At 34.9% G+C, this 10,867-nt stretch overlaps 1 protein-coding gene across 1 annotated transcript; it reads right to left on the bottom strand.

The window, feature by feature from the left end:
- Positions 1-2,849: 2,849 nt before the first annotated feature.
- On the bottom strand, positions 2,850-8,490 carry LOC133337628 (amidophosphoribosyltransferase). Its single transcript, XM_061545839.1, has 6 exons — positions 8,466-8,490; positions 8,239-8,402; positions 5,114-5,434; positions 4,438-5,049; positions 3,082-3,424; positions 2,850-3,013 (listed from the first exon to the last, which is right to left on the bottom strand). The coding sequence occupies exons 1-6, from the start codon at positions 8,488-8,490 to the stop codon at positions 2,862-2,864; spliced, it is 1,617 nt and encodes a 538-aa protein (XP_061401823.1). The 3' UTR covers positions 2,850-2,861.
- Positions 8,491-10,867: the final 2,377 nt, after the last annotated feature.

Below are 10,867 nucleotides of genomic sequence, written 5' to 3'. Positions count from 1 at the left end.
AATATACCATTGCAGATAATGAGGTTTGACCGAAGAAGGTCGGGTTATTTAAACGGGAGTCTATGTCCAATATTAAAAGTGTTCTGGCAAGTGGTATTTTATACTAAGAAAACCCAAATTACCTCTTTAAAGTCACAGTGCTTGAAAATAAAGCCATTATATGACTGCTTTGTTAAAACCTGGACCTATGCTTACATATATTGTCCAAAAAAGTTGTGTAATCTCAAACAACCAGACCAGAACTTTTCATACCATCAGCCCGAACTGATATAAATAGTCTGCTAGGATGTGTTTTATCCTCTGAGAAAAGGAAATACAAAATTACAGAAAATTATAGTTACGGAAATTCTGTATTTCCTTGAAGACCATCAGCATACAGGTCGTGTGGCGGGACCTTTAAATTTCAAAATGTTTTGGCAAATGTCATTTTATCCTCAAAAATCCAAAATTGCCTTTTTATAGTCACAGTGTTCACACACGAAACTGAAGCCACCAAAATATTGAAAATAGGACATGGCTATTTTAGGAATGATACGTTGAAACATGGACCTCTAAACCCCAGACCCAATTTGAAAAAATCGTGTAGGATCATGCAAGTACCTAAAATCTGACGGGACATATTTATGGGCCCTATGTCAAAACATGAATTTCCCACCAAGAGTCCGGAATGCAAAATTACAGCCACTGCGGTACTTACAACCAGGCTCTAGCATAGATGCAGTGCATCTTCACAAATTGAATAGCCTTCAAATGTTCACGGTTATAAAGTCATTTCCATATCTACCCAAAGAGCACTCAGAAATCAAAATATTTTCGAATCCGCTAGAGTTCGTATACAAAGTTTTCATAATCCATCCCATGAAACTCCCGCTGAACATAATGTCCATGGAGAACTGATTTCAACCAAAAACGTCCCCAAGATACTGGGTGTAACGTTCGATAGATATTTCAAGTCTTCTGCGCATGCCACTGCTTTATGCGATAAGCTGAGAAGTCGCTAGCCGGCGGCCGTTGACGCGCTGACAAAGAAACCTTGGTTTCTGCATATAAAGCAGTAGGTCGGTCAGTGGTAAGTTATGCGGCACCAGTGTGGGCTGCGAATGTAAGTGATACACAGCGGAATGTAAGTGATACACAGACCTGTAAGAATGGTGGCCTCTGAACTTACCATGACTCCAGTGAACCATTTTCATGCGGAGACGATGATCTTACTTGTTCATTCAGTCGCTCAGGAAGTAGAGCAATATCATGTGAATACCATAATCGAAGACCCCGCCCATCTATCACAGTAGAGGAGAAGGAGCTGTCCCGAGTAGTCTTAGCAGATGGTGCAGACGCCTCAATTCCTATTAAGCAAGAATTGGCGGCTCTATTAATAATACATGTCCTAAATGTGGACTAGAACCACACGACACGTTGCATCTCTTCAACTGCCTAACCTCTTCAACTCTTCAACCTCTCAACCTCTTCAACTCCACATCCTATTCAAGTTGCAAAATTGTCAAAATTCTTATTTTGTTGCTACAACAACAATACTTCCAGGGTAATCAGAATCTCGTGCGAGGTCTTATGGGATTTATTCCGACGTCTGCATAGCGTCAGAATTAAAAAAGTCCATGACTTTATATTACGTTAAATTGAGACCACGATGAAGTAGGAATAAAAAAAAATCCATTCCTTGTTGGTAAGAAATTGATCCATAACAAATGCATTCCGCAGTGACAACAGGTGATATTTTATAATGGAAAGAATTGCCCCCGAGTGCGGACTTCGGTTTTATTGCGGTAAAAAATAAGCGGACGAAATAAAATAACGAACTTTCACGGATGTGTTGTAAGATATGAAAGTCTTCTTCGATAATGGGGCAGTACACTATATGGGGGTAATGTCCACCCATGAACAATTTCTAAGAAAATGGTAATTACTCTCAAAAAATTACTAACCAATTACAGCCCCTTCAAAATACTGACAACCGGTCGCTATTTTTATGTCCACCGGATTTCTTTACGGAGAACTCCATAGCAGAAGGTTCGTATGTTCCATCATTATATTTGCCATTTGACTTTCCGTACATTTACAATCCTCCCTCTTTGCAACGCAAACTTTCACGCATACAGAGACTCTCTTCCATTGGTTACATTCGTAATCATAAAATTATAATCATGTGACAGGATAATTATATCGCATGACGACTTTGCCAGCAAAAAAAACGGAAATTTGCATTTAAAGTGACATAAAAACGAAGTGAAAGATGTCAAAAAGAAAAAAATATAAACCCACAACACATTGCTATCTGACTGACTGGCTGCTGATGACATTTGGGTGTTGAAGAAACACAAGAAGAAAACAAAACAGTAGTGGTAGTAGCCCAAGTAAATATTCCACATCTAGCCACCTCATCAGCCAAGTCAATGAAAGAAAAGCAAACAGCTCTGGCGTAGATGTTGGGCAAATTAGGCTTAATAGCCTCCTTGTAACTTATGTAAACATTTCATTATTTTTATGTTTAAAAAAGATTAAAATTTTATTATTTTATGCATAATAAGTATGTGTGGTTGTGTTTTTTGTTCTTGCAGATATGCTAAGAATATTACTATAACTAAGGGTGTGTGAGAGTGAATGGTCTGGTCGTTATGGGTGCGAATAATAAGTAAAATTGGTGGTTAGTGCAAGAAATATTTCACATATGCGTATGTATGTGTGTGCGCTCAAGAGATATGAAGGATATGGGAAAACAGGAAGGGGAAAAATAGCAAGGACACAAAATTATCTTTGGCAAATTAAATAAAGAATATGACTTAATGATAAGTAAAACGAACTTAATCTACACGGGAACACCATGTTCTTGGGCGGTACAGCAGCTACCAGCTAAGTTCTTCGGGCAGGCCACCTGGATATTCGCCAGTCAAGCAGGCTGTGCAATAACCAGTTTTGGTGGGATTTGAACTGGTTTTGTTGTATTCAACGGCTTTGACTAAACCCTCTACACTCAAATAAGCCAAACTGTCGGCACCTGGAAAAAGGTTACACAAAAATAAGTTTTGGAAATGTAATAAAGTTTTAGAATTTTCTTTTACTTACCCACATAGGAAGCCAATTGCTTGGCATTTAATTTATTTGCAATCAATTCCTCTCTGGTGGGTATATTAATACCCATATAACATGGATATTGCAATGGAGGACTGGCAATACGTATATGTACCTCTATGGCTCCGGCATCTTTTAGCAATTTAATAATGGGTCCGATGGTATTACCTCGCACAATAGAGTCATCAATTAAAACCACACGTTTGCCTTCGACGTTTTCGGAAAGGGCGCCAAATTTCTTGGCAACACCCAATTTACGTAAACGTGTAGAGGGCTGAATAAAGGTACGTCCTACGTAACGATTTTTACACAGTACCTCGGCAAATGGTAGATTAGACTGGAAATTAAAAAGAGAGAAAAAAGTTAATATTCAATTTTTAAAACGAAAACATAAATTAAAAGATAAACGATCTCAGAGCTAAAGTTCTGGGTTTTTAAAATATTATTGGTTCACCACCGGTGGATTTTTCAAAAAATATATTTTCAGAACCTATAAGTTCTCTAAGCGTGGATTTTTTAAATATTTTTCAAAGAAAAATTGTTCATCCTCTATCAGTTCTCTAGGCTTGGATTTTTAAAATATATATTTTCAGCCCCCATAAGTTCTCTAGACGTGGATTTTTAAAATAAATATATTTTGGGCCTCAAATTATATGTTTTCACTCTCAATAGGCGTGGATTTTTTAAAATTATATGTTTTCAGCCTCCATAAGTTCTCTAGGCGTGGATTTTTAAAAAATATGTTTTCAGCCTCAATAAGTTCTCTAGGCGTGGATTTTTTTTAAATATATATTTTCAGCCTCCATAAGTTCTCTAGGCGTGGATTTTTTAAGATATATGTTTTCAGCCTCAATAAGATCTCTAGGCTTGGATTTTTGAAAATATATTTTTTAGTCCTCAAAAGTTTTCTAGGAGTGGATTTCTTATTTTTCAGGCCCTATCAAGTCTATAGACCTTGATTATTTTATGAATATTTTTCATCCACTATCGGATCTTTAGGCGTTTATTTTTTAAGCAAATCTCAGTCCTCTGACTTGGATTTTTTAAGAATTTGTTTTCACCGACTATCGGAATATGGCCTGCATTTCTGCAGAAGTGCAGATACTTTAATAATATTTTTTTACAGACTATCCGATCTATAATATTTTTTACCCACTTCCAGCCCTGTAATCGCGATTTTTTAAGAATATTTTTACCCTCTACCAACGCATTAAGACAGGATTTTTTAGGAAAAAATTTTTGGTGTTTTGGGCCTGTAATCGCGATTTTTGAAGAATATTTTTACCCACTACCAAACCATTAAGACAGGATTTTTTATGAAAATATTTGTTTCTATTGATACCCACTTACCTCTCTGGCATAACCATGAGCCGCCGCTGTGCCCGACTCCGGCACTGAACTCACAATATCCGCATCAACCGGTGACTCTCGGGCCAATTGCCGGCCACACTGCAGACGCACTGAATAAACCATTTGACCTTCAAATATCGAATCACTGCGTGCAAAATAAACATATTCAAATATACAGAAGGCCATGCGTTTGTAATCGGGACGTTCAACAATGTCGACAGTACGGAAACCGTTGCGTGTCAACTCTACAATTTCACCCGGCTCCACTTCACGCACATAGCGGGCACCAATCGATAGGAAACCACAACTTTCACTGGACACCACCCAACCTTCGGCTTGGGCATCTTCTGGTTTGCCAGCACCCAAGGTAATGGGAACAATTTTACCGATGCACAAAGGACGATTACCATATGAATCACGAACGGCATAAATTTTATCCTTGTGCATGACAACAAGGGAATAGGAGAGGGGTGCTAAAGTCATGAAATGGCGTATACGGGCTGGCCAATTGGGGCCATCATGTTCGGAGGCATCCTCGGGGGCACAACACAGCGACTGGGCAATCAATTCACTGTCACTGTGAGTGGATAAACCAACACCACGATCAAGGACCTGTAGAAAAGAAATTAAAATTTAAAATGTTGAATACTTTCATAGGCTAAACCTCCCCACTCACCTCTCTTCTCAGCTGTTCACAATTAACCAATTCACCATTATGGGCAATGGCCAGAGCTCCATGGGAGGTGTGCACCACAAATGGCTGGCAATTCACCATTTCCGAAGCGGCAGCTGTGGAATAGCGTGTATGACCAATACCCAAATTGCCACGCAGCCGATTAATCGCCTCATCATTAAACAGATTATTAATCATGCCCATGCCCTTGTGTACGTTGAATTTTTTCGATGATGCGCCATCACTTGTCACTATGCCGGCTGATTCTTGACCACGATGCTGCAATGCCACCAAACCTAAACAAATCACTTGGGCGATATCAATCTATGAATGAAATGAAACGAAAAACCAACAACAACATTATTGAATGGCATTAGAAATGACATACGAGAGTAACTGATTAGTCGCCGTCTTATCTCCTTCAAATAAATGTTTGCATGCTAATCGGTAAAAAAAACGTTTTCCCTTTTTTTAAATAAATGAGTTGTAGATGTTCGTTTTTATTTTTATTATTTTTGTTTATTAAATAATTTATTAAATTGTAATGCAATAAACAACAACACGGGCAATTATTATCATCCCGCCGCCTTTAAAGGCATTGACAACAAATTGAAATTTTTCCAATGCGATAAGAATTGTCCGCTAAAAAACGTGATCTGAGCGAAACATCTTCTTGAACGGTTGCAGTGTGACGTACTTTTCCGAACATAATTATTATTATCATATGGATTGTTGTTGTTATTGTAAATTATTTATTGTTGTTTATGTAAAATTGCCAATAAAATAATTAAAATATTGTTTTACACATATTTGCGAGGTTATTAACTGCACAAGGAGTCTTAAATGAATGCATTTTTTTTTTTTTTTTTTTTGAAGTTTATATTAAGATTTTCCTATTTTTTTTAGTGAATTTAAGATGTAAGCGACATTTTAGATTTCTTTTTTACTGTATTTTTAACGACTATAAAACCTATTAAGGGGGTGTAATATTTGGTTCACCCTATATCAGACCTATAAATTTTGATTTTATAAAAATAGGTTTCAACGACTATTATACCAATAAGTGTGGATTCCAAAATATTTCTATACCCCCTATCAGATCAAAAAGCGTAGTTATTTTAAACATATTTGTTCAGACTATAATGAATAAACGGGTTTCAGCCGATGACAGACGAATATGGGTGGATTTTATAGAATATTTTTTGCCAATATCTATATATTATTCTTTAATATTCTGAAAGTGTCTCCAGACCTATAAGAATAGATTTCTTAAAATATTTTTGGATGCTCTTTCAGACCTAAAAGCACGGCTTTTTTAATATTTTTGGAGGCACTTTCAGGCCTATAAGATTGTTTTTTTTTTTAAATATTTCTGGAGGCACTTTCAGACCTAAAAGCGCGGCTTTTTTAATATTTTTGGAGGCACTTTCAGACCTATAAGAGTTGATTTTTTTAAATATTTTTGAAGGCACTTTCAGACGGAAAATTGTGTGCATTTTAATATTTTTGGAGGCACTTTCAAGCACTTTCACACCTAAAAGGGCGAATTTTTGTCAATATTCTAGGAGGGACTTTCAGACCTATAAGAGTGGATTTTTTTAAACTATTTTTGGAGGTCCTTTCAGAGTTGATTTTTTTTAAATATTTTTGAAGGCACTTTCAGACCTAATAGGACGGCTTTTTTAATATTTTTGGAAGCACTTTCAGACCTATAAGAGTGGATTTTTTAAAATATTTTTGGAGGTACTTTTAGACCTAAAAGGGCGAATTTTTTTTAAATATTTTTGGAGGCACTTTCAGACCTAAATGGGCGAATTTTTTCAATATTCTTGGAGGCACTTCAGACCTAAAAGGGCGGATTTTTAAATATTTTTAGAGGCACTTTCAGACCTATAAGAGTGGATTTTTTTTAAATATTTTTGGATGCACTTACAGACCTATAAGAGTGGATTTTTTTAAATATTTTTGGAGGCTCTTTCAGACCTATAAGAGTTGATTTTTTTTTAATATTTTTGAAGGCACTTTCAGATTTAAAAGGAGTCAATATCGATTTTTTTTAATATTTTTGGAGTCACTTTCAGACCTATAAGAGTGGATTTTTTAAAAATATTTTTGAGTCAATATCAATAGGTGTGTATTCATTTATTACATTTTTTTAACGACCTTAGGACCCTGTATTTAAAAAAATGACAAAAGCTATCGGGTCCTTGATGTTTTTAAATAATTTTTTAACAAAGTGATTTTTTTAAATACTTGTCTAAAAGCGTGGTATTTTTTACGATTATCAGACTGTGGATATTTTGGAAATATTTTTCTGACCATTATTATAATTTGCATTGACTACCTTTTGAAAAATATTATACATAAAATATCAAGAGCTGCTTTTACATTGCGTTATTGGACCTTCGAATATATGCCACATCTTCTGTATTTTTCAGATCTGTCCTCTAGCTACTGATTTCCATTTATGAAAAAATCTAGTCATATTTTTTAACTAGCATGCTATAAATTTGCATTTTTTGGTTTTCAAGCCGGCAGAAGTCGAACTGTCAAAACATTTTCAATATATGGGACCATGTCTTCTTATTTTGAATACCCATTCTTGTAAAGATATTGTTGGGTTTTCGAAGTATAAAAATTCCTCTTAAAAACAATCTATATAGGTTAATATTTGATATTGCTTTATTCTCAGATTTTATAACCATTCCTATAAAAGTTTGATTTCATTTTAGGCATATTGAAGTTCCTAGCATCGCTTTCCAAACTGACTGTAATTTTGCATATTTGATTATCGAAGGAAAAATTTCTTAATATATTATAAAAACATTGGTCAGATAATCGGAGGAAAAAATTCTAAATATGTTATAAAATCTCAATTAGATAATGTTTTATTTTTGGCAATTTATCATAATACCATCGATTTTTTGTAGTTTTTAATTAACACAAAGCATTAACATTTATTAATTAAACTATGGAAAAAATATTCGATATGGAGCAAAATTACTATTAATTCTAATGTTCACACAAATTTCCATTAAAGATTTTCTTTTACATAATTTACACATTTAGTCACCCGTTTCCAATAAATTTTAAAAATTCCCAAACAAGACATTTTTTCATATCCTCACCTGTGTTGGCCAATCTCCACATGCAATAGCACCAAATACACCACATTCACATGTCATTCCTGTAACTTCATTTCCTTTGGGCTGGGGTTCTTTGTATTTTTTGTCTGGGAACATTTTGGGATTTTTGTTGCAACAGCCACTTGACGAGGATTCGCAGCATTCGACTAATATAATGATATTCCAATGTAAGATTTATTCCATTAAATTACAACCATTTTTCATCTTACCATTCGATTTTGTTGAGTTATCCATATTTATATAATTTGTACTGATTTAACACAAATTGATTTGAAATCCTTGTTTGTTTTTAAAATAAATGTCCTTTTTGTAATAGTTTTTTTCAGTTTTCACTTGATTTTCACACGAATTATGCCCTCCAGGCTATCGATGTCCGTTATGTAGGAAATCTCGATGAAAACTGTCTCACTGCACCGACAGATAATGCATTATATTTGAGAAATCAATATTTATTTGTTTATTGTTCGATCACATGTGCAAATTATTGGTTAGTTTTTCTTCACAACAAAAACATAATAAAGAACAACAACAATATAAAGAAAATGTTACAACAAAACAAACTAAAAACTGATAAGGAATAAAACTTTAGTCAAGGCTTGCACGAGTTCTATAGTTGAGATGTTTTTTGATTCTATATAATTTTGTTATTTTTAGTTCAAATCAGAGATTTGAAATTGAATCAATTTGTATACTGTCGTCTTATTTCTTGTCTGAATTTGAATTTCTTGACGGGATTAATCACCCACTTGCTTAGCCTTTACAAGTCAAACTGTTGCAAAAATATTCAACGAAATTCTTTTAACCGACCTTTTTTGTTGAATTCAGTATTTTTTCGGAAGAATTGAAATTCATATTTTCGTTGGTGATAAGAGGCCGTTTAATATTTCACACATGAGATTGTCTCCGAGACAATTGCCACTGGCAAAAGATGCTATCACTAATTGCGACTCACATCACATTTGGGAAGGTCCCTCACATTTGTGTAAACGCCAAAGTGTTGTTTAATCTAATTAGAGTTTATTATTAAATAACAAAAACAACAACTATTTCAAATATATTTATAAAAAAAGTAATAAAAATAAAAAAAATAAATCAATGTTCGTTGGTGCGTAAACATCAATGATGAAAAAACAACAACTTTGCTGACGTCGTTGTTGCAGTGATCAGTGGCCCAATGTTTACTCTCGGACAGGCCCCTTCTTCTACATCATGTTGTATATCAACATGGTGATGTTCTTCATGACACAGTGTTTGGAGTACTTAACTTCATATAAATATATTTATTTTGTAAAACAAAAAAAAAAAAATACTGAAACTAATAGTCTGCGGAATACAGTGCTTCGAAATTTATTTATAATTTTTTGTGGATTTCTTAGATATATGTTTTTCAAAGGTAATATTAAGAGTTTGTTTTTGAAAAATAGTTTTTCAAAACAAATTTTAGACGTGTGTTTTGAAATATTTTTAATTTTAGGCATGTTTTGATTTTTAATTTATATTTTTATACCCTACACAACTATGTTGTCAGGGTATTATAGCTTTGTGCAGCTCCAAAAGTTTGTAACGCCGCTAAATATTGGTCCTAGGCCCACCTTTAAGTATATCGATCGTCATATCTCGACTAGCTGAGTCGATCTAGACATGTGTGTCCGTCCATCCGTTCGTCTGTCCATAATAATTTGTAAACACGATACAGGCCACAGTTATGGACCAATCTTCACGAAATTTTGCATGTAGAATGCATGTATTGTTTTTGGAAAAGATCGGTTAATATTTAGCGAATGAAATGGACCAAAAACTTTATTTTTGTCGGTTTTTCTGGTCGCGCCTGAGGCCGCAATTATGGCCCAAACACCGCGAATTTTTGCATAGAGAAGGGGCCAAAGAATAAGCATGCCTGTTTTGATAAAGATCGGTCAATATTTAGCGGGTCAAATGAACCCTGACTTTTGTGTGAAAAATGACAAAATTTGTATTCTATGGCGTATATATTTGCCCCTGAAGAACCACGACCCGAGAAGTTTATAGTGTGTTCAAGAGGAGTGGTTGACCTTTAAATTGATATCAATTATATGATCGTATGTACTCAGATGCGGGAGCTGCACTTAAATATTTACAGGTGCTTACGTATTCAGACATTATTTAGTAACCCAATACCACACTAGAGGGCGGAAATATAGCACTGATCGCTTTGAAAATTTTCATGAGATTCCAGTTATGGTCAAGGACAACGCCTATAATTTTCGGTGATGATTAGATAATAATTTTGGGATGAAGTCGACCGAAAACTTAACTTTTTATGTGTGTGTGTGTGTGTTTTGTTTTTTTATTGACTCAAGCTATAGGCCACAGTTGAAGGCCCAACATCACGACATAACCCACGGTAAAGAGAATTTGGACAAGTACAGCCCTCGTCTACTGAATATTGCTAATATTTGTTGACCTTTAGTCGGGTATCAAGAGGGTGCAAATAACGCAAAGTTAGATTTTCGTGGAAGTTGTGTAGGGTATTATATGGTCGGCCCCGTCCGACTATACTGCTCCGCTCACTGGTTTGGTTATAATTAGGTGAAAAATCCTGCCATAAATTATCGATATCGGCCCATCTTTA

Source organism: Musca vetustissima, unplaced genomic scaffold (assembly GCF_032173495.1).
Source record: "Musca vetustissima isolate MV318-11 ecotype Yass unplaced genomic scaffold, APGP_CSIRO_Mvet_v1 utg158584, whole genome shotgun sequence".
NCBI classification, from domain to species: Eukaryota; Metazoa; Arthropoda; class Insecta; order Diptera; family Muscidae; genus Musca; species Musca vetustissima.
This window is presented reverse-complemented; position numbering and strand designations above follow the sequence as displayed.

Excerpts from the sequence above, each read along its gene's own strand:
- LOC133337628 (XM_061545839.1), bottom strand. The coding sequence starts at position 8,490 with ATGGATAACTCAACAAAATCGAATG. Across the intron at positions 5,050-5,113 it reads GTGAACAGCTGAGAAGAGAG|GTCCTTGATCGTGGTGTTGG; the intron begins GTGAGTGGGGAG and ends TCTTTTCTACAG. Across the intron at positions 3,425-4,437 it reads CTCATGGTTATGCCAGAGAG|TCTAATCTACCATTTGCCGA; the intron begins GTAAGTGGGTAT and ends TTTAATTTCCAG.